Here is a 24,616-nt window from a genome sequence, read left to right on the forward strand (position 1 = left end):
TAATCATAAATTATAATAATAATAATAATATAAATTAATATAATATGCTCAATCACCATTGTGTTACCTAATTCAGCGATAGATAGTGACTTAACAGACATTTATTTTAATGAAAATCTTCGAGATTATTACTTTAAACAGAACGATTCCATGATTTCTTTTTTATCTCCAATTGTTTATTTGTTCTATGCTTTCATTTCCGAGTACACTGAGACGACAGTGTAAATTTCAATCAAAACTGGAAAAACTGAGGTGTTCTAAAACTTTTGACCGGTAGTGTAAGTGTATAAATGTTAATTGCTCCAGTATATTTCTTTCCCAAATTGTAATTATGAAACTAGCTGATGAGTTCTGGCAAACTTCAGGAAGAAAACCTGACCTTTCTCACAGTGTGGAGGTTGAATTTAAATGAATGTAATTACAAATAATTTATGGACCTTGCTTTGTGCATGGGAGCATTGTTATTGTGAAACAGGAAAGGGCTTTCCCCAAACTGTTTCCCCAAAGTTGGAAGCACAAAAATAGCCCCAGACCTTAACTCCAGACCTTTTTGACAATCTATATTTGTACTCCCAAGTTGTTTATCAATTGTACAAAAAATATTTTGCTTTAAGTCTCCAGTTAATTAAAACCAGTGGTATTCAAGGAAGCTGACCTACATACACAATAAACTCATTTATTAATGTACAAATGTTATTTGTACATTAAAACAAATCTGGCATACCTTAAACATTTTTTCAGTATTTACAGTCATTTTCCCTCATTTTTGTTCTATATTGTTGTATTTTGTTAGCTTATATCCTCTGTGTTAATCACTTCTGGGTAGTGAGGACATTTTGTATATAACATTTGTTATATAATGCAATAATAAATATTAATCCTGAGGTTGTGTGTGCACTTATGAAAAAACAACATGAAATCATCTTTGGTTAGAACCATTTCCTATGATGCATGCAGCCTGAGGATACTGCTGTCATGGAAAGATATATCACAGCTTCCTGAAATGACAGCACAACATCTGAGAGTGCAGCCATGCAGCAAAAAAAAATTGACAAAAAAAACAGTTCCTGTGAGAACAATTCAAACTTTCAGGGGAAAAAATGGCAAAAACATCTTCATGTCACTTTCACCAAGTGTCTTTAGACAACCCAGAAACAGATGTCAGATGAAATTAACATTTTTTTGTTGCAATACCAGGATGGTAAAAAGTAATCTTAGAGTAGCAACTATTTTCTCATGGTTTAATAACATGTTACAGTCGATACACAAGTGGAAATAAATTGTACTTTTAACTTTAAAACTCATAAAACTATGAAATTATACCTGAATATCACTTTATTAACAACATATTTCTAAACACAGTAAATCAAAGTAAATATATGACTGTGTAAGAACAATGGGGTCCAAAGTTGTATTTCAAGTCGTATGGTCTCAGATGCACTTTAAACTCCCATATGAAACAAATAAATCATATTTTCCAAAGCTTTCACAGAAATACATCACTACCGTTTTTTTGAACCTGAATGTCCCTTCACTGCTTTCTCAGGGAACAAAGACACAAGAAAAAGGAAAAAGTATTTTGTGAGCGACGCAACTGTTTAATGTGGAGGACTGATGCAGTGTTGTGTGTGTGTGTGTGTGTGTGTATATATAGACACACACACACACACACCTCCTTCCCTCTCTCCATCTATTATGTATCCATCTAACTTTATAGTTATCTATTCATGAAGTTTTTCTCAAGGGCAGCAGGAGTTCTCTGCAGAGAGTGAATGTTCCTTTTCACCCGCTCCTCTAGAGTGGAGCAAGCACCTTGCAGCTTCACATCACTGTTAAGAGAAGAACTGGGTATTAGGCCAGTGTAGGTTAGAACATGACATCAGTAAAGAGGAGCAGTAGTCAAGCAAACAGAAATAACTGACAATACACATCATAGGCGCCGATAACGTAGACTCAGTGTTCTATGATCAATGAAACACATAATGTAGCATACAGTTGCCATAAATTTAACAGTTGTTGGATTTTGCTCATTTAATCTGAAAATCTTTAGCCTACCACTATGAAATTTTACTTTAAAGAGCTTTCATGTGTCAATAGTCATGAGCCTAGTCAAACACATTCATAACTTAATTGAGTTGGGTACAATTAAAACCAAAGTACACACAGTCCAATGTTACATTCATACCACTTTGTCTGTATGATCCTAACCGAGGTGCGTAATAATTTTAACAGTAAATGAAAATGCAGCAAGCAAATTAGTTGAACACATATAACACTGAACTAACTTAAAAAGCCAAACACGTAGAGGAGTAAACTGAATTTTTTAATGAATATTAAACAAATAAAATGCCTTAGGCCTCCCTAAAAGGACACTACATTTAGATCCCTAATCTCCAAATGTCAAGCCCCCTCCATGACCTCCCTGGGTACTAACCCTCTCGTTTTATATAGACGGCATGCAAAAAAGCATGTTGTTTGTTATAGCATCTCAGAGGTGGCATAACTGTAAACATTTAAACAGAATAAATGTAAACATAACAAATGTACGTTTAAAGATACATTAATACAGACTGAGGCGCCAAGCTTTCTTGGTCACATAGCATCCAATTCCCGCTAGAATACACTCCGAAAACATATTAACTTTTCAAGGACAGATAACTTTTTTAGAATGATGTTTAATTTGATTTTATAATAAATAAAAATAAAGTCTTATTCCCAAAAATTACTTCCGGAAAAGATTTTGACTGTTTTTGTAAACATTTCATGCTAAGATTATCACACTGTTCCACTCCTTTGGCAGGTGGTAGAGGACTGAATTGCACATGCACCACACTGAAGTGGTATGCCCACTGCATTGTACATTAAGTCATTGACGGTGTGATATTTATTTATCAAGGGTTCCATTTATGATGACTCCCCTATAACAGACTGTACCAAAAACAAATTTTAAAGAAATAAAAACAGACACCCATGACCAAGTTTTATTTTAGTAATCTAATTTCAGTATGCTCCATTTCTGACAACGTTCTGTTAAAGGCAAAAAAGCATACTCTTTCTTTCCGTGATGGACAAAATTATGCATCTGCACATGAGATCTATTAATTAATTTAATAAATTAATGTTTCAAAAGATTCCTTGATTTCTTTTGCTTTTTTCTGTTTTCCCTGATTTTAGACAACTGCTCCAGGACTTAAGCTAATATTTTCCATGACAAACACGCAGCTTTACTGAGCAGCAATGTGTGCTATTTTCCCTTTAGAATTCACCAGACGTAGCGGCCCCTCCGGCTCCCGCTAACGGTGCTAGTTGTATTAATGTTTGTTGTAACGTCTGTCCTACCTGTCTAACCTACGATAGTAAGACCCTTCTGGACATGGGTTCATCCAACAGCAACGAAACCACCGGAAAAATATATAAACCACTACTACAGACAGCACTGACGGAGGAGCTGTGTAGCCACAGGCTACTACGCAGATCAGGCCCCACCACCATGGTGCTGCCTGACACAGCCACCCAGGAGAGGAGGCACCGCAAGCGGTGCAAGAGAAGGCGGAAGCGAGGTAAGCAGTCGGGAGTCCGCTCTAGGCTAAAAGCGAACCCTAGCCGACCAGTGCTACCATCAGTCCTATTAGCCAACGTTTGCTCTCTGGACAACAAACTGGACTACCTAAGACTCTAACTAACCACCCAGTCTGAAACGAGGGATTTCTGCGTGCTTATTTTTACGGAAATGTGGCTACACGACAACATCCCTGACACAGCCCTCCAGCTACAGGGGTAACAATGCTATGGTAGTCGCAACCCACTGTTCATCGCAGCTAGAGTTTTTAGTGGTGAAGTGCAGGCCGTTTTATTTGCCGAGGGAATTCACAGCCATTACTGATGTTCTGCATCAGCTAATGGGGATCCTAATAAAAGCCTAAATCCTAGATTACCGTGGTGGCGGTGTACATTCCCCCCAGCGCTAATGCTAGCGAGGTGCTGTGCGAGCTATACGGCGCCACCAGTGAGCAACAAACGGCCCACCCCCGATGGTTTTTTCATTGTAGCCGGGGACTTCAACCATGCTAACCTAAAGACTGTAGTACCCAAGTTCTACCAACACGTGAACTTTGCCACAAGGGGGGATAGTATGCTGGACTTAGTATACACCAACATCCGCAAGGCCATTCCCCGCCCCCACCTTGGCTACTCAGACTACCCATCTGTTATGCTACTCCCGGCATACAGACCACTGCTGATACGCTCCAAGCCGGCACACAGGACCATCAGAATCTGGCTGGAAGGAGCCACTTCAGCCCTGCAGGACTGTTTTGAGAGTACAGACTGGAAAATGTTCAGGGAGGCAGCTACCTATGGCCAGCACACGTGTGTAGAGGAGTACACAGACTCTGTGACTGGATACATAGAGAAGTGCATTGAGGACGTCACTGTTGTGAAGCTTATCACCACACGCGCCAACCAGAAGCCGTGTCTGACGGCTGAGGTCCGTGCCCTGCTGAGAGCACGAGACGCCGCCTTCAGATCAGGGGTTGGAGTGGCTCTCAGGTCATCGAGGGCTGAGCTTTCCCACGCCATCAGAAAAGCAAAACGCCAGTATGCACAGAAGATTCAAAACCACTTCTGTGATACCAGGGCTCTAAATTACACGCCAGCGTGTAAGACCCCTCCTCCCCCTGAAGAGGAGGTACTCTGTCTGGCCTCAGCTGACGTGAGGAGGACTCTATCCAGAGTCAACCTACGCAAAGCTGCAGGCCCAGACAACATACCTGGGTGCATGCTCAGGGACTGTGCTAACCAGCTGGTAGACATCCTCACGGACATCTTCAACATCTTCCTGAGCCAGGCTGTCATCCCCGCAGTCTTCAAAAAGACCACCATCATCCCAGTATCAAAGAAGTTGACTGTGACACGTTTAAATGACTACCGCTCTGTGGCACTGACTCCCATCAAGATGAAGTGCTTTGAGTGGCTAGTCATGAGACACATCAAATCCGCCCTCCCCACCTCACTGGACCCTCTCCAGTTTGCATACCGTCCACCGATGACGACATTTCCTACACCCTGCACTCAGCTCTATCTCACCATCAAGGGCACTTATGTTAGAATGCTGTTCATTGACTTCAGTTCAGCATTCAATACAATCATCCCCCAGAAGCTGGCAGGAAAACTTTCCCTGCTGGGCCTTGACGCCTCCCTCTGTAACTGGATTCTGGACTTCCTGACAGAGAGACTGCAGACAGTACGCATCGGCAGCAGAACATCAGGCACCATCATGCTAAGCACGGGCGCCCCCCAAGGCTGCGTGCTGAGCCCACTGCTGTTCACGCTGCTCACCCACGACTGTTCTGCTAAGTCCGAATCCAATCACATCATCAAGTTTGCTGATAACATGACAGTGGTGGGCCTCATCAGCAACAATGATGAAACACCATACAGAGAGGAAGTGGAGAAACTGATGAGTTGGTGCAATGCCACAACCTATCTCTCAATGTAAAAAAAAACAAAAGATATGGTTGTTGACTTCAGGAGGACGCCGGCTGATCACTCTCCACTGTTCATCAGTGGCTCCACAGTGGAGAGGGTCAGGAGCACCAAGTTTCTCGGTGTGAATATCTCGGACAACCTCACCTGGTCCCTCAACACAAACTCTGTAGTCAAGAAGGCACAGCAACGCCTCCCCTTTCTGCGGAGATTGAAGAGAGCCAGTCTACCACCGCCCATCCTTACCACCTTCTACAAAAGCACTGTGGAGTGCTTTACAGTGAAGGGGAACTCACCTCACCCACCACCAATGTGTAGCACCCACCTGGGTGATGCACAACAGCCATTTTGCGCCAGAAAGCTCACCACACATTAGCGAAGGTGGAGAGGGAGAGAACATTTATTTAGCCAATTAAATCTGGGGATGGGTTTTGGTGGCAAGTTTGCGAGAGCCAGATCTCGGATTTAGCCAGGACACCGGGGAACCCCCTACACTAGCGATAAGTGTCATGGGACCTTTAATGACCACAGTGAGTCAGGACCTCGGTTTAACGTTTCATCCGAAAGACGGCATCTCCTACAGCACAGTGTCCCCATCACTGCACTGGAGCATTGGGGTTTATTTGACCAGAGGGAAGATTTCTCCCTGCTGGCCCACCAACACCACTTCCAGCAGCAACTCAGTATTCCCTGGTGGTCTCCCATCCAAGTACTAACTAAGCCCACACCTGCTTAGCTTCAGCCATTCGGCAGGAGCAGAGTGCATGGAGGTATATTATACTATATACTATTTGTATACTATGTATAATTACCACTGAGGCCACTGGTTAGGCATTATTTATATTACTTATATTCTTACAGTTTTTATAATTACACTTATACTGCACTATTTATATGTATCACTGTTTTTATTCTGCTTTTATTCTGTTTTTATGTTTCGTGACTATGTTGTATCTTTGTGTTAGCACCTTGGACCGTGAGGAATGACATTTCGTTCCCGTATACCACGTATGTGGAAATGAAAAATAAACAAACTTGAACTTGAAATGATAATTTCACAGCTGTTCTTTTAAAATATTCATTCGGGTGGGCAGGCAGTTAGTTTGCTAAACTCAACACAATTCAATAGTTATCTGACAGTAGACTAGGCTTCACATCACCACAAACGTAAATGTTCAGCAGAATTTGGCATTTTAGATGTTGGGTTTTTTTGCTCAATGTTCATGTCCATGTCTGTGGGGATTACTTAGCAAAAGTCTTTGCAGCATGTGTGTAGTCTATGCTGTAGGTTTGCCACTGGGTTACTGGCAGCATTACTGTATATATGAACAAAGTATAAGGCAGGTCACTCAAGTTTGATTGTATCTCAGTGCCAAGCAAATGTGGATTTGATCTCACAAAAATAACAATAAGGGTGAGCCTTTGAAGGTCAACTAACTTTTATCTGCACCAAAGTGTGGCACCTTGTTGTAAATCATGACATCATTGCAGCTTACCTGTTTGCTAGCCCACCCACTTCAAAACTGGTTCCGGCGCCACAGATATAATTTGGTGTAGTACAGCAACAACATACAGACTATAGCAGCAGAATAGGTATGAAAAAATTATGTTAAAGTAGTCAAAAGGCTAAGACTCACTGGATGAAGCCAGCATGCTGGTTGTACTTAGAGACTAGCTCCTTCTTCTGTTCCTCCTGACGCCGGTATTTCTGCACGTTGCTCAACCTCTGCTCATCGCGCTGCTTGGCAAAGTCCATCATCTCTTGTCGCTTCCTCTCCAGCTCCTCTCGTGACAGATGCCTGTGGAGTATTAGTGGGCATGTCTCACAAACAACAAATGGTGAACTGTAATTGGTGATACAGCAGTAACTTGTGTGTCCCACAAGAGTTACTGCTGGTTAATCCTACAGCCCAGACTTAAACTAGGCTATAGGGTTCAACCTGAGCTTATGTAAATGCCTTAACTGACTGAGACACTCATGTTTTGTAGTGCCAAAAGAAAATATACAAGACATTCTACATAATGCTTAAATGATAGCATACTTGGTGTGTTTGATGTCTTGATGTCTCTGAGAATGCTTCTTGTGTGAGGAGGGGCTTCGTGGCCTATGCTGGATCTTTTTGTTAGCCTTCTCAGAGACAGAGCTCCTGCCCTCATCCTTGTGAGGTGAGTGACTCCTTGATTTTTCCTGGTAATTGCTCCCCTGGTGGATGGGAACACCTACTTGATGACATTGCCCACGGCCTGGGAGCTGACAGGAAGCCAAAAAAAAAAACTGTAATTAGCAACAAACCTCTCCAAAAATGATTTAACCTCTTAGCGCAAAGCCCCTAGTGGTCGGCATGCCAAGATTACTAAACTCAGACATTTGGTGCTACTGCAACCAAAGTGTGAGTTAAAAACAGAAACGCATTGTTTTAGTTTAGTAGACGATACACAACAACTATAGCGAATATGGAGTTTCGCAGTGCCACCACTGTCGCTCTGGTCGTTCATTTAACAGGCACCCCCACACTGTAGTCTCATCTAAAAATCCCTTGACATAATGGACAATATTGTCTATCTTGGCATTCATAAAAATATTCTTTCACCACTCAAAAATCGTATTCCGTCATAGCAACAAGATAAACCCGACAATAGCCCTAAGATATGCCTATACAGCTCACTGAATAACGAAATAAACTAGAAAAAGTTTTAAAAAATGATACCATGTCATTCTACAGTCAATATCTGGGACTAAATATTGAATAAATATACAACCTTACCATTGGTTTTACGCATAGAGATGTCCCTTTTGAGACTGAGTGGTCATATATTGTCTTGGACAATCCGTTTTAGAAATATACGCGCATGTGTGATGCCAGGGTACCATCCAAAATAGCTGTGCGTAATACCACACGTGTTGTTTACAGCGTTGCCGCCCTTTTTAGTACAGTCGGGCTTGATTGACAATTCATTTACTCAGTAGGTGAGAGTATAAGCTTTCTAACGATGTATAACATGTCTAATTTTGCATTTGGAATAGCGTTTTATAGGTCAGCGTAACCGGAAATTTTCTTATCATCGCATTCAATTACGCATTCTCATGGTAGCAGTAAAACAAAGGCGCTGCTAATGAAATCTTGTCAACAAAATTTCCTGGAAAATACTATTATTATTGAGGACTTCTGAGCATAGCTTAACCACATGTTTGCTGATAGACCTAGCTGACATAGTTTTCTGGTGTAAGACAGGAGCGGATAGAACTAGATCATTGATCTCCTGTCTCTGTCTCCATCTACTGAAAACAGATAAGATTTCATCATTGCTATGTAAGTATTACTGCTCAAAATACTTCGGTTATATACGTTATTTTTGAAATTGAGTGTCTTTAAATAGGTTAGTGGTATTATATAATGTGGATATTCCACACTGTAATGTAAGTGTTAGTTAGTAGTGTAATAGTTTTTGTGAAGCATGCAACAGTGATGACGTGAGAGTTGGAGCATTGTCAAAACGTGGTGGATGGTTGAAAATTGTTTTCATGTCGTCGTTCCATCCCCATACAAGAAAACATATGAGAGTACAATGTATAGAAATACATACAAGAGTTAATCACACATTTAGGTACTGTACCGCATGGTGTGACAAATTTTTGCATTATTATTTTACCTGATAGCAATGTTCCATCTTAAAACTTCACTGTAGCGCACAAGCCAAATCTTGCCAATCCTTGCCCATTTAGGTGGTACCCTATTTAAAGAATTATAACTCCAGATGTGAACACCACAGAGACTTGAAAAATGGCTTAAATGAAGCAAGACATTTGTACAATTTACAATACTAATGCAGATTAGTTAATATTCATAATTTTGGAAGAAATAAAGTGCCACAAATGCAATTGTTTTGACAAAAAATCAAAAATAAATTTGCACTTTTTAAGTTTGCAATGAAATACTGAGAGATTGCATATATACAGGAGGTTAAACTATACATGTGCTAGATCAAAAACTTCATAAAATCGAAGGGTGGATATGTAGAACTACTATAGATGTATAAAGCAAAAACTAAGCAGTGTACCCAGCGTCTCCAAATCTATCCAAAATGTCTTAATTATGCATTGTTGTAAATCACAACATATTCACGTATTTCACTACAAATCAATTGTTTTGACTCAAGAAAATCACTGTTGCAGAATTTTCAAATGGGAGTGGGAATTGGGAATTACATGGGAATTACAATTTCAGTCAGTACAGTGGTCTAAAATAGCTAGGTGTCCAGAAACATATCCAAAATCTCTCCAAAATTGAATAAAATGCTTTTTGTCCATTATAAAGCATATAAATGAGCCCTTTATGAAGGTTTAAGATGAAACATTGCTATCAGATTTAAAAAATAATGCAAAAATATTGTCACACAATGCGGTACAGTACCTAAATGTGTAATAATTAACTCATTTCTATACTCTGTACTCTCGTATGTTTTCTTGTATGGGGATGAGACAACATGAAAACAATTTTCAACCGTCCACCACGTTTTGGCAATGTTCCAACTCTGATGTCATCACTGTTGCATGCTTCACAAAAACTATTACACTTCCATCTAACGCTTACATTACAGTGTGAAATATTTACATTATATAACACCACTAACCTATTTAAAGATACTCAATTTCAAAAATAACGTATATAACCGAAATATTTTGAGCGGTAATACTTACATAGTAATGATGAAATCTCCTCTATGTAGATGGAGACAGAGACAGTATCAATGATAGTGTTCTATTCGCTTCTGTTTTGCTCCAGAAAACAATGCCAGCTAGGTCTATCAGGTCTAGGTAGGCGGCAGTGTAGCATAATGGTTAAGGAGCTGGTCTTGTAACCTGAAGGTCGCAGGTTCGATTCCCGGGTAGGACACTGCTGTTGTACGCTTGAGCAAGGTACTTAACTTGCATTGCTCCAGTATATTCAGCTGTATAACTGAATACAATGTAAGTCGCTCTGGATAAGAGCGTCTGCTAAATTCCTGTAAACTAAACTAAACTAAACAAACATACGGCTCAGCTATGTTCAGAAGTTCTCAATAATAATAGTACTTTCCAAGAAATTACGAAATATCCTTGACCACGTTTCGTTAGGTGCAGCGTATTTGTCTGCTAACAGAGTGAATGCGTAAGTGAATGCGATGCTAAGAATATTTTCTGTTACGCTGACCTATAAAACGCTATTCCAAAAGCAGAATTAGACATGTTATACATCGTTAGAAAGCTTATACTCTCGCCTACTGAATAAATGAATTGTCAATCAAGCCAGACTGACCACACAGTCTCAAAAGGGACATCTCTACACGTAAAACCAACAGTAAGGTTTTATATTTATTCAATATTTAGTCCCAGATATTGACTGTAGAATGACATGGTATCATTTTTAAAAACATTTTCTCGTTTATTTCGTTATTCAGTGAGCAGCGTTTTCACTGCTGTATAGGCATATCTTAGGGCTATTGTCGGGTTTATCTTGTTGCTATGACGGAACATGATTTTTCAGTGGTGAAAGAATATTTTTATGAATGCCAAGATAGACAATATTGTCCATTATGTCAAGGGTGGGGGGTGTTTTTTAGATGAGACTGCAGGGAGGGGGTGCATGTTAAATGAACGACCAGAGCGACAATGGTGGGGCTGCGAAACTCCGTTTTCGGCATAGTTGTCGTGTATCGTCTACTAATGAAACTAAAACAACGCGTTTCTGTTTTTAACTCACACTTTGGTTGCAGTAGCACCGAATGTTTGAGTTTAGTAATCTCGGCACGCCGGCGTGCTGACCACTAGGGGCTGTGCGCTAAGAGGTTAATTAAAGAAAATATCATTGTGAAATTATTAGGGAGCCAATCACTGAAGTATAAGTGCAATGAGTTTGCAAAAATCCATGTGTAACATTGCTACAACTGAAAAATAGGCAGTACTGCATACTGGACTTCAAAGGATATTCTTTTCAGTCCAATGTCACCGAGTTCTGAATGTTAAATGAAACTAAAGCTTCTTAAATGAAAAGGGTCCAAACTCAATTTTTGTTTAAAAAGGTGCATCTACCAAAGGGGCTGGCAAGGTTGGTAATTACTGTCCATTTAGCAGCAGGGGCTAAAATAATTATTTTATTTTGACATTACAGTTTCATATACTGTAGAACCTCAGAGTTACAGGCTGAAATAGTGAACCAAAATTTAAAAATAGTGTATTTTCAATATCTTTGTGATATTAATATCTTTATGATACACAAACAAAAGTAAACATTGCGTATCATGCATGTTAGTGTGAAGGATTTTGGAACAAATTCAGGCCTGTGCATTGCCACTGAATTTTTACCTGCTGTTACAACCACAATAAAACAGTGAACAGGTGGTATGGACAATACTCACCTGCAGCCCGTAACCAGATGTATCATTCGATTGAGAATTCAACTTAGTTGGGACACCGTCCATGCGATGAGACCTTTATTATCACATGAAAAAATATGTTAAACGACAAATGACATTTATTTCTACGAAAACAGACATTTAATACAATTACACAGCAGCACTTATTTCTCTGACACTTTTAACTTTCACCCTTTCAATGGGGGATATGGGTGTTTGATAACATTTTACAATAAATAAATGAAATAACAATTTAATATACTGTGAGTACCTGGGATTCTCCACTTCAGAGCTGGAACTCTTCTCTCTTGTGTCATATTGCTTGTGCTTCTTCTCCTTCCTTTTCTCTTTCTTCTGCTTTATTTCCTTTTTGTCTTTCTTCCTCCTCTTTTCTTTCTTCTCAAGACTGCGCTGCAGCTGTGAGAAGGAAAGAACTACTAACATACCTCGATGGAAGTGGAAGCCAAATTTGTGTTCGGGCAAAACCAACTTTCACTTACACACACTTAGCACATAATTAATTTACAGTTTTTAAATGTTGCTGTCTTTGAAATGTAAGCATTATCAAAATTCATGGCTCTTCCTTAATCCCTTCATGTATATGCCAATTCCGGCCAATCCTTACCCATGTAGGGGTACCCTATTTAAAGCTTAATAACTCCAGATGTGAAGATCACAAAGACTTGAAAAATGGCTTAAATGGCGCAAGACATTTGTACCATTTACAATACTTTTGAAGAAATAAAGTTCCACAAATGCAATTGTCTAGGCGAAAAATCTAAAATGAATTTGCTCATTTTTAGTTTGCAACGAAATACTGAGAGATCCCATATATAAAACAGGTTAAACTATACATGACCTGGATCAAAAACTCCTTGACCACAAGTGAGTAAAATATAAGGTTTGATATGTAAAACTACTAGAGAAGCAAGAAGCAAAAAAGTAAGCAGTGTACCCAGTGTCTCCAAAACTATCAAAACTGACTAAATTATGCATTGCTGTAAATCACAACATAATCATGTATTTCACTAAAAATCTACTGTTTATACTGAAGACACTCACTATTGCATCATTTTCAAGTGGGAATTACAGGCTTTTGTCAGTAGAGTGGCCTAAAATATCTTGGTGTCCTGAAACGTACAGTCAGGTCCACAAGTATTTGGACAGTGACACAATTTTCATCATTTTGGCTTAGTACGCCACCACAATGGATTTGAAATGAAACAATCAAGATGTGATTTAAGTGTAGACTTTCAGCTTTAATTTAAGGGTTTTGTCAGAAATATTGTATGATCAATGTAGGAATTACCACCATTTTTATACATAGCCACCTCCCTAATTTTAGGGGCTCAAAAGTAATTGGACAAACTAACAATCATAAATTAAATTGTCATTTCATTTTTAATACTTGGTTGCAAATCCTTTGCAGTCAATGACTGCCTGAAGTCTTGAACCCATAGACATCACCAGACGCTGGGTTTCTTACCTGGTGATGCTCTGCCAGGCCTCTGTTTTTGGGGAGTTTTGCCTTCAGTTTTGCCTTCAGCAAGTGAAATGCATGCTTAATTGGATTCAGGTCAGGTGATTGACTTGGCCATTGCAGAATATTCCACTTCTTTGCCTTAAAAAAGTCTTGGGTTGCTTTCGCAGTATGCTTCGGGTCATTACCCATCTTCACTGTGAAGCACCGTCCAAGTTTTGAAGGATTTGGCTGAATCTGAGCAGATAATATAGCCCTATACACTTCAGAATTCATCCTGCTGCTTTTGTCAGCAGTCACATCATCAATAAATACAAGGGAACCAGTTCCAGTGGCAGCCATACATGCCAACGCCATAACACTACCTCCACCATGCTTCACAGATGAGGTGGTATGCTTTGGATAATGAGCAGTTCCTTCCCTTCTCCATACTCTTCTCTTCCCATCATTCTGGTACAAGTTGACCTTTGTCTCATCTGTCCATAGGATGTTGTTCCAGAACTATGCAGGCTTTTTTAGATGTTTTTTTGGCAAACTCTAATCTGGTCTTCCTGTTTTTGAGGCTTACCAGTGGTTTACATCTTGTGGCAAACCCTCTGTATTTACTCTGATGAAGTCTTCTCTTGATTGTTGACTTTGACACAGATACGCCTACCTCCTGGAGGGTGTTCTTGATCTGGCCAACTGTTGTGAAATGGTTTTTCTTCACCAGGGAAAGTATTCTTCTGTCATCCACCACAGTTGTTTTCCATGGTCTTCCGGGCCTTTTGGTGTTCCTGAGCTCACCAGCGCGTTCTGTCTTTTTAAGAATGTATCAAACAGTTGATTTGGCCACACCTAATGTTTTTGCTATCTCTCTGATGGGCTTTGTTTTCTTTCAGCCTGATGATGGCTTGCTTCACCGAAAGTGACAGCTCTTTGGACTTCATATTGAGAGTTAACAGCAACAGATTCCAAATGCAAATGCCACACTTGAAATTCTATTCTATTCAATTCTAGACCTTTTATCTGCTTACTTGTGAATGAAATAATGAGGGAATAACACACACCTGGCCATGGAACAGCTGAGCAGCAAATTGTCCAATTACCTTTGGCTCCTTAATTAAACCTCAGAATATGTTCTGGACCGATGGCTTGCGGAAGTTGAGATGCTGAACTCCAGCGTTTCAAAGTAAAGATAGTAACATTTTCTATGTAACCCCCCCTTCAACTCCAAGCTGCCTATATGGCATTGAACATTAGTGTAGCTGCTTTGTTCACATAATAACGTTTCCTTTTGAGGAATCAATGGAGGACAGCACTCCCCCGCATTCAATGGTAATTCTAACCGTTCCTACAGTATGTTATAACACCGCTCCCAAAAACATCTCCCAAAAATTTAACAGCAGTTATCAAATTATTTTGTCAAAAAACCTATTTCAATATAACAAATTGTTAATGTATCATGGATTATAAGTAAATGCATTTGAGTAATTTGACTCGTCAACTGGTCATTTTGACTGGTACAGGGAAAACGAGCCGGTCATTGTTTTAAAGTTTTAGGTCCAGCTGATCGACCCATACTTAACACTGTGTGCCACATCAGACAGTAAAAAATGGTTAGGCAGTTTCAGAGACGACGGTCAGAAATGTGTGTCGTTCACATCCCCCGCTGCTATAACAACCTCTACTCTTCTGGGAAGGCTTGATACGAGATGTTGGAGCATTGCTGTGGGGATTTGCTTCCAATCAGCCAAAAGAGCATTAGTGAGGACAGGCACTGAATGGGCTTTCCAATGATCCCAAAGGTGTTGGATGGGGTTGAGGTCATGGCTCTGTGAAGGCCAGTCAAATGCTTCCACACCTCTCTCAACAAAACCATTTCTATATTGACCTCGCTGTGTACCCGGGGGCATTGTCATGCTGAAACAGGAAAGGGCCTTCCCCAAACTGTTGCCACAATCATCTAGAATGTAACTGCATTAAGATTTGCCTTCACTGGAACTAAGGAGCCTATCCTGAATCATGAAAAACAGCCCCAGACCAAGCGGTATCCAGACACATTTAGTCATATAATGTAAACAGTAATTACTGTCGTTGAATGGCTATGAATGAGAATACAACTTGTGTCAAATTCTTCTCCACTTCAGGAGTGTGGATATAATGTGCGTCCACTTCAACATTCTGATCATGGAGTTCACTTAAGAAAATTTCCATATTTTATCCATCAAATCTACTCTGGTTACCAAATTCGTTAGTAAAGTGTTGGTGGCTGTATGATGTTCAAGAACGTTGTCAAGTTTGTTCTGAATTTCTTCAAACCATGTCTTGATTTTGGCTTGTTGCCTTGTTTTTGCTGTCATACACTTTTATGAGTATGCAGATTTACCATCCATTTGTATTCAAATACATTTCACATACAGTACATTTTCTTTGTTAAAGTTACAATCTCGAAGATTTCCGTTTCGTTCTCTTTGGCGTTACCAATGGCAAAAAGCAGTAATTGCAGGTGTGTTTTTGGACCTCACTTCCCAGAGATCCAACCAGATCCAACCAGTGTTGCCTGTGTGACGTCAAGTCAGTTGGCACCTGGGCCAACTATAACACTTACTATTTACTGAATAAAAAATGGTTGTTATAAAAGTGGCGTTATGTACACACTCATTCATTGTCTAACATTAGGCTAACTTAAGCTTTCTTTACACTGCCGAGCCGGGTTAAAATGCTGTAGCAGACCTGGGGTAGAATTAGTGATGATCAATTTCCACAGACGTTCTTTATCCACCTTTTGTCCGGTATGAACATCTTTACACTACAGAGAAGAATCCGGGGGATTCGCTGTGGCTCGTGCAATTATGTATCTCGTGCACAATAAACACTGTCGTTCTCGTGAATGATTGTTGTGTGATATTTTTTGAATCCCTTACATACCCCTGGTGTTTCTGGTTTTGCTAGCTAAACTGTTCGAGAATAAAGCTGAGCTGGGTGTTAAATTAGCAATCAGAACAAGAAGAATAAAACAAAAACAAAGGAGATTTCATCAAAAAAAGGGCATCAAGGCTGAAGGAACATATGAGGAAGCGTAATAAAATAATAACGCGAATCCATACTGCCGTATTTATTTCTCCGGCTTGACATCTTTACACTGAAATCAGACCGGCTCTGCTCCACCTATACCCCGGGGTTAATGCTCTGTGTAAAGACGGCTTTATTCCGATCATTATAATATATTGATGAACTTGATGGCAATGTAAATAACGGTAACGTTAAGGCCTACGTTCAGGTCAATGATTCACAACGATACGAAACGGTTTTAGAATGTTGCAGAGAAAATTGCAGTGGTGTGAACTGGTTATTTGCAGAGCGTCAGAAGCCTTTGCCTGGGGTTTCAAAAGACCCACCTTGTCAAATCGCCAAGTGCAGTTAGAACGTTTACAATCAGACGTCTTGGAATTTTGCAAGTTGCATCCAGTCTCGTTGGGAATCATTGTTCTGAACTGACCTTTAGTTAGCTACATTGCAACAAGGTAGCATTGCATTCGAGAGACGTTTTCGGTACCAGTAGGTAGAGTTTTTTCTAATTGTTAGCTGACATTAGATTGTGTTAATTACATTAGCTAGCTAGCGCAACGTAACGTTACCTGATATGAGAGATGGCTACTGTGCGCAACTTCGTCTAAACTAATGTTGCCTTTCTTGACATGGTCTGGTAGCTAGCGTTAGCTGTGCAAATAGCTAGGCTATGTAATTTAGTAACATTACATCGTCATCAAATGTAATACGAAATCTACATCAACAAATAATATGACCCCTCATGTTACACATAAACCTTTTAGGGTTCCATAACCCCCCTTTCTCTGTTATTGTAACGCTAGCAGACACTGGAAAAAACAGTACGCAGCTCACACACAAGTGAGTTGAAGAGCGAGCCTGTTGCGTTAGCTCCGTCTACCCTCTCTGGCGGACCAACCACTGATGGGTGATGGAAAACGCGTCACTAACTATGCGCCGCTTGTGATTTTTTCCCGGGAATGTCGCCACAGACACCCAATGCTAGCTACATTGATGTGAATGTGGTTACAATGGTTTAAAACATTATCTTCAGTATGAAGTTAGCAAAATCATCTGTATCCGACTCTGAAGTATAACATTATGTTGATTACGAGTGAGTGATACTGTGGATACTTGCACTGCTCTATGAATAATTAGCGGCTGGCCAAGTTTGACACATTAGCCTGTTTTCTGAGGTAGCTCTCACTACATTTACACCATTATGAACGAAACAGGGGTTACAATGTTCTGTAAATTTAAAACAACTAACGTTATCCATGTGCTTACTGTAAACTGTACTACTCGGCAACGTCATTTCTAACATCAAGTTGGAAAAGCTGCATCCCAACTGTGACATACAAAATATTATGTTGATCATTAAAATGTATTCAAAGTTGAATATTAATCAAGTTCAAGTACTGTTTTTAGATGAATGTTGACAACAGATGTTCATGTAGTTTTAATATCTTGCTTCTAAATAATCTCCCATTGAAACTTGTTGTTTGACATTTTAGCTATCTGAAGCTATCTGCAGAAATGTTTTTTATGATTTTAGTTGAGTGAGATTCTCAAAATCTGACGTAGCATGCAGTGTCAAATTTTTTACTGCAACTTTAGAGTGCCATTCCAAACGCTTTAAATAAACTGTACAACAAGTGACTGCTTTTGATTAATTTCTTTGATGGCTCAAGTATTGGTTCAAGCGTCTTAAAAGGTGATACAACTCCATGAGTTTATGATTGGACTGTTTACAAAAGCTCAAATTTTTCACAGATCTAGCCTCTTACTTTTTCTTTCAAAGTGCACCAGATTGATGGATTTAATTGTTAAAACTTACAAACTTTTCTCCCTGGGGAGCGTATAGGTCCTCCCCCCCTGTCCACCCCCAACCCCACCCTCACCTCAGACATTACTAATTTTGCCAATTTATCAGCATCGCTTAAGGAACTTATCTGGGGAGTGGGTCTATTGTGTTATATTTTTGATATTGTTATATTCACACTGGTTGTAAGAAACAACTGTTAGCCTTTCCTAATAATACTCAGCAAATATTTACTGTGGGCTAACTAATAAGCCTGAATAGCTGTTTGTATAGGGGCATTGTTAGCACAGCCTGGGCAGTGTTAGTGATAATGTGAGGTATGGGCTATACTTGTCACTTAGGGCATAGAAAATACTCATACATATTTACTGTGTGCCGATGTGTACTAGGTGAACGTAAAGCGTCCCTTGGAGGGATAATAAATAGTAACATTTAAAACGTCACCCCATCCCCATGCAACAAAAGATTGCATACTGTACAGAAAATACTGAGTACAGAAAAACATGCAAGACTGAATTATTTCATATTTAGGTATGTGTACCACAGTGTGTCACAATGTTTTTGAATTATTATGCGTCATCAATGTTTCATCTTAAACCATCAAATGTATATGCTTTGTAATGGACAAAAAGCATTTTATTCATTTTTGATGTTTTTGCATAGGATTTGGATAGGTTTTTGCAGACCTAGATATCTTAGACACCTATACTGATGAAAAAAGGTAATTTCCACTTGAAAATGATGCAAAAGTGAGTTGTGTGAGTCAAAACAGTTTATTTGTATTGAAATATATGATTGTGATTTACATCAATGCACAATTCAGACAATTTGAATTAATTCAGAGACACTAAAGAACAGTGTAGAAGGGCACACTGCTGACTTTTTTCTTCATAGATCTTTAGTAGTTCCGCATATCACTCTCGGATTTTGAACACTTGTGATCAAGGAGTTTATGATCCAGAACAAGTATAGTTTTACCCATTATATATATATATATGCAATCTCTTTGTACTTCATTTCAAACTAAAGGAGAACAACTTAATTTTTGCAAGGTAACTATATTTGCGCCATTTTATCTCTACCTAAATTATGAAAATAAACTAATCTAAGTTAGTACTGTAAGTTGTACTAGTGGCTTGCTTCATATTAGCCATTTTCATAATTAGCCAGTCTCTGAGATGCTCACATCTGGAGTTAAAAAGCCTTAAATATAACACACCCTAAATGGGTGAGGATTTGGTATCTGCACAAAGGGGCTAACCTTGCTTCGTTCTTCCTTGACATTATCATTTGTCTTCCTCTTTTCAACAGTTTTTTTTTTTAACCCCAGTGATGTTTCACCACAACTTTTTAGCTGACTAAAGGGCCTGACAGTTACAAAGCAGACGCTCGCGTCAACAAACACACCCATTGTTTTCAACGGCTGTAGACAAACTGGAGGCGTCAAGTGGGCACGTCAAAACCTGTTGACGTGCCTTTCAGAGCTTGGTTCTATTTTCGAGCATCTACACAGGGCACAGATCACCAAAATACAATGTGTATATGGCATTGACGAGTTGGAGCATCAATGTAGAAGGAAAAAGGTAATCTAATTTTATTTCAAACTTGTACTGCAGTGTGTAGGCCTATGTATGTTTGTGTTTTCACTTGTTTGACCGTTCTAAATTCTCTTTTGAGAAACACAAGTCTGTTTTTATAATTAAATAGACAAAGGTCTGCACAGATCGTGAAAAATAATAGGTTTGACAGAGAAGCTACAGTAGTCCCGTCTTCCTTTGCACGTACTAGCTGGTGACGTCAGCGCTTTAAATGGCAAAAATATGGATGAGGAGACTTTGATGCTTCAAATTCTCTGGATAATTTTTGCCATGATTTTCACAGAAACATATTGGCCAACGTTAGGTTACCACTGAACACTGCTGTAGCAGGTGACATGTCTTCCAACGAGAGCAGACCTCAGGCATGTCCAATCAGAGCAGCCTAACAAACAAAGATTTGAGCTGAAGTCTCGTATTCTGAAGCTATGCTTGCGATTGCTGTAACCGTGTGAACTGCCATGTATGTGTCAGGGATTTTTCTGGCAGCTTGATTTCTACACAACAATGAGTCTGACCAATTGGTCCCGTTTACACGACACTAATATAGTCTACCTCATTAAATTGCATCACATCGATCTTAATTGGCCATGTTGGAGGACATGTTGTGAGGGTAATGTTTCCATAGGAAGTAAGTGGGCTCAATTCAATTTCAATGGCAACTTTTGCATCTTTAATTGCCAATAATGGATTAACTGTGATTTTGAATCGCATTCATCTGCACATATAGTTGAATAATATGGTGCACATTTTGTATGGGCAGTATAAAAACAGTAGGACTAGGCAGCTTTTACAAAATGGGATATTAATAATAATCCTGAGAAAGAAGTTTGCATGTTTCACATGCAAACTGAAATAGGCTTACTAGACTGCTCAGGGATAGGACATTTCAAATTACCATGCTCTCCAACTTGATACCGAGTGTCAAATGAAAGGCTTTCACGTACAGACAAAAAACTTTTATACATTTTTCCCTCAATAATGAACTGAGATCTGGTTACATTATTTTGTTAAGAACCCTGCAATAAATAAAATATAAGTGAAAAACTTATTGGTAGTGGACAACTTACCATCTCTTTAATTTTCTTCATTTTCACAGGGTTGGTTAGAACCTCCCGCTTTTTTTCCTCCTCTCGTTTTCTTTGATATAGAAAAAGGGAAGGAAATAAGATCAAACATAAGAAAACATGCATACAAGCTGATTTCCTCAATTAATGTTTATTTGTTACACTGAATAGTTTCAGATCTTTATTTTAGATTTTACATGGTTTACAAATGTTTTTACATTAGACAAAGAGAAACTGTATGAAATAAATAAAATGATAATAAAATGCATTTAATCAGTTTTCCTTTACCAAACTCCCATGTGATTGCCCCCTTAGTTACTCAATATTTTATATCTTAAATTACAATGGGTGGTAGAGCCTTTTTCTTATAGAGCTCCTGTCTTATAGAACAATCTCACTGTGTATGTGCAGGCTTCAGACACACTCTCTGTCTTTAAGTGTAGACTTAAAACATACCTCTTTAGTCAATCCTACAGTTAGCCATTTATATAGTCCTATATCCTGTTAAATAGTAAAGTATAATCACTTATGAAATTAAATGTGGATGTCTGGGCTGGGTAGGGAGCTTAGCATCAAGTGTCAAGCTGGCTGCTTCATTGCTGACACATTAGGTAGCTTAAGCTGCGTTTCCACCAAAAGTCCCAGGAACTACTTTTCAAGGAACTAAAAGGTTCCTTCAGCCCATTGTTGTCTGCGTTTCCACCGTGGTCTAAAGACCCGTGAAGATTATGGAAATTAGCCCACTGACGTATGTAAAAGTCGTCGTCGGTCCATCTGTCCTTTGATTTCTTGTGTAACCCCATACTACCACCGAAGTACATTATTTTCCAATAACCAGGACAGCCGGAGGGGTTTATTCCACTTATAAAACGGGTTACCAACAATGACTATATATGGTTACTTTAGTATTCATTGATTTTTATCGACTTTAATCACCTGAAATTGAAATATTCTTCGGCGGCCGTTTGGGCATATTATTTTACCGTTGTCAAGCAAAACTCTCGTTGGTAGTTCGACTGGGACCGTTGTTATGCAACAAACAGGATATAACAGGCCAATATACAGATTGTAACTGTTTTATATATCCTCTCAAACACATTCATTGTTTTTATGCGAACATTCACTTTCATGTCTTGACATCCGAGAGGACAGAATGCATTCACATTCTACAAATAACTGGTAACAACAGCAGAAAACATGCACACGTCGTAAACAATTTGCTGTTGAATTGATTAATTCGACTCTTATCGTCATTGCCAATATAGGCTAATCGCAAAATGACAAGAATAAATAGAATGAAAACTCGGACTTGCGTGAAAATTGCAGTGGTACAGCCACTGTTTGCTTTCCTTGAAAGTTACTGCTAGCGGAGCAGCGAAGTGTGCCCTCCAGATGCGAACCATGCACCATAAATAGAGTCCATGTCTAGTCTTCCTGGTCTTTTTGTGGAATTGAAGAATCGCAGACTGAAATTATGGCAGTCTGAAAAAGCAAAAGGGACGATTACTAGAATGAACCTGTTATTTCACCCTGACAAAAAGTGCAGAAGGTGATTTCCAGTTTGCTTTCACTGTATCACCAATGTAAATTATGCAGAACTACCGCATACCTCACATAACTGTATCAAACGTTTTGAGTCAATTATAACGGACTAACAAAAAAAATCCGGAAGAAAATATTCAGCAACCGAATTAAACCGTTTGAATGTTTTGGTACGTTATATGCTGTCCCAGCCGAATGCTTAACATTTTATAAAACGAATACTGAAGCAAGAAAAGAACAGAAGAGCACACCTTATAATCCACAATCTTAATTTCTCATGACTTCCAAAATGTTGGCAGGCTATAACCAAAAGTAGGGTACTGCGCCGCATAACATACAAGTTTGAATTATTATGAAAATAAATCGGTTTGCGGCCGCAGGTTTTTAAAAATGGCGGTTGAAATAAAATACTGCGAGTAGTCGACCAATCAGAAATATTCAGCGCTTGCACCCCACCCCAAAAGTTCCGGTATTTTTGGAGAGTACTACCCCCCGAACAGGGACTTTTTTGGGGGTTAAATAAAGTCCCAGGAACTTAATTTAGTTCTGGTTCCTGCGGTGGAAACGCAGAGTTCCTCAAAAGGTTCTAGTTCCTGGGTAAATTTCCTGTGGTGGAAACGTGGCTATAGATCCTTTGTAGCATTTCTGCTACATTCCATTCTACTGCTACTTTACACCAGGCAGGCAAGTGAAGGATGGGCTTCCCCCTCTATAGCTGGGTTCCTCTCCAGATTTCTTCCCATTGGAGTCTTTTCTCACCACTAAATACCTTTTCTTTTCAGGCCCTAAAGACCACATGGGGATTATTGCCTCAAGTGGTGTCATTGTCCATGCTAACACCCTAGCACTGGGAGACCAGCAATCAAACCCATTTCTCACCACACCCTGGCAATAATGGCTGGACTTCAAGCTACTGCAGAGCGGAACATCAGCCACCACATTCACACTACAGTGAATGTTCCAAAGTTGGAGCAAGACCCCGGCAGTGCTTCACCTCTTCTGCTTAACCCCCCTGAACTGGTCCCTCAACCACAGCCACATCCCTGGCATCCTGTCCAATAATTCATACCATGGATAAGTGTACCTCTTGTCAGTTATCTCAACATCTTACTCAAGTTCCTCCTAGTGTTGTGGGGAATCTGTTATTCCTTGTATCGGTCTTTTTTTATTTTTCCTATTTTAGCTAATTGTAATCTGTTATTATGGTAGTTCATGGATACTAGATTTCATGTATTTTTATTACTTCTGGTAAGCTTCATTTATTAAAATCACTGCATTTAATTTTATATTCATAATAAATTGGGTATTCTGCTAAATTTTAATCTCTCTGTAGTAGCACTGAGTGAATGATCGACTGATAAAGGCCCATGTTGATATAACAAATTCAGTGATTTAATTTATGATTGCTAATTCCAGTAAAAATTATTAAATTAAATCCCATTAAATGTAATTTATATGTAGGTTAAGTGAGGGGTTTAGGCACACAATCACACTTGTAATTGGTATTCAGAGTGCTAAACATTATATGAGGGTACTGATCAGTTAAAACTGCTGGGTTCAAACAATAAACATATTTTATTCAGTAATCACTCCCCCGACACTGAAACAATCTGATGGCAACAGCACCACGGTTTCCGCCAGTGTATTGCAAGCCCAGCGGCCCGCCGGACCTAAGTTGACCCCCTGCCGGGCCTAAGCATCAGGGAATTTTATTTTTTTTTAAATGTATTTTTAATATGTTTTTTAAACTTCAGTTACAGTAGGCCGGCTCAGTACGAAAGCTCACCAGCGACATCTGTTGGTTAAAACATGAACGTACTATAGGAAAACAGCAGGTCTGAGATCAGTGTTCTTTACCCTCATTGTGCATGGAGTGACGTTCAACACGCTTCCAACTATCACAAGCTAACGTAACCTAGCAAGCCGCCATTTCTTATTTAGTAGGCTAACTAACCTCGTTACAAACTGCGTTATCACTTCATCTCTTCGGTAGATACATTCTTTTTATATTAACTTAAGCAGTGTGTAGGTAACGTTAAACTAATAGCATGAATGTAACGTTCGATACATTGCAACATTACATGATTTATTAATCGCCATCGAAATAATGACTTGTTTATTAATAACGTTAGCTTGATGACATTGATGTGCACGACAACATGGTCATTTAGCTAACTTAGCTAGCTAGCCAAACAGTCAGTAA

General features: G+C 39.3%; 1 protein-coding gene across 1 annotated transcript in view; it reads right to left on the reverse strand.

Annotated features, from left to right (window-relative positions):
• Positions 1-1,227: 1,227 nt before the first annotated feature.
• The window catches only part of cwc25 (CWC25 spliceosome associated protein homolog), a 42,135-nt gene continuing 18,746 nt past the window's right edge, over positions 1,228-24,616 (reverse strand). The window contains exons 4-9 of the mRNA XM_064324496.1: positions 20,875-20,944; positions 12,149-12,294; positions 11,881-11,953; positions 7,527-7,735; positions 7,122-7,283; positions 1,228-1,829 (exon numbers count right to left, since the gene is read on the reverse strand). Of these exons, the coding sequence (XP_064180566.1) occupies positions 1,718-1,829; positions 7,122-7,283; positions 7,527-7,735; positions 11,881-11,953; positions 12,149-12,294; positions 20,875-20,944 (772 nt within the window). The 3' untranslated portion in view covers positions 1,228-1,717. The remainder of the gene's footprint in view (positions 1,830-7,121; positions 7,284-7,526; positions 7,736-11,880; positions 11,954-12,148; positions 12,295-20,874; positions 20,945-24,616) is intronic.

This window comes from Anguilla rostrata, chromosome 2 (assembly GCF_018555375.3).
Source record: "Anguilla rostrata isolate EN2019 chromosome 2, ASM1855537v3, whole genome shotgun sequence".
Classification (NCBI taxonomy): Eukaryota; Metazoa; Chordata; class Actinopteri; order Anguilliformes; family Anguillidae; genus Anguilla; species Anguilla rostrata.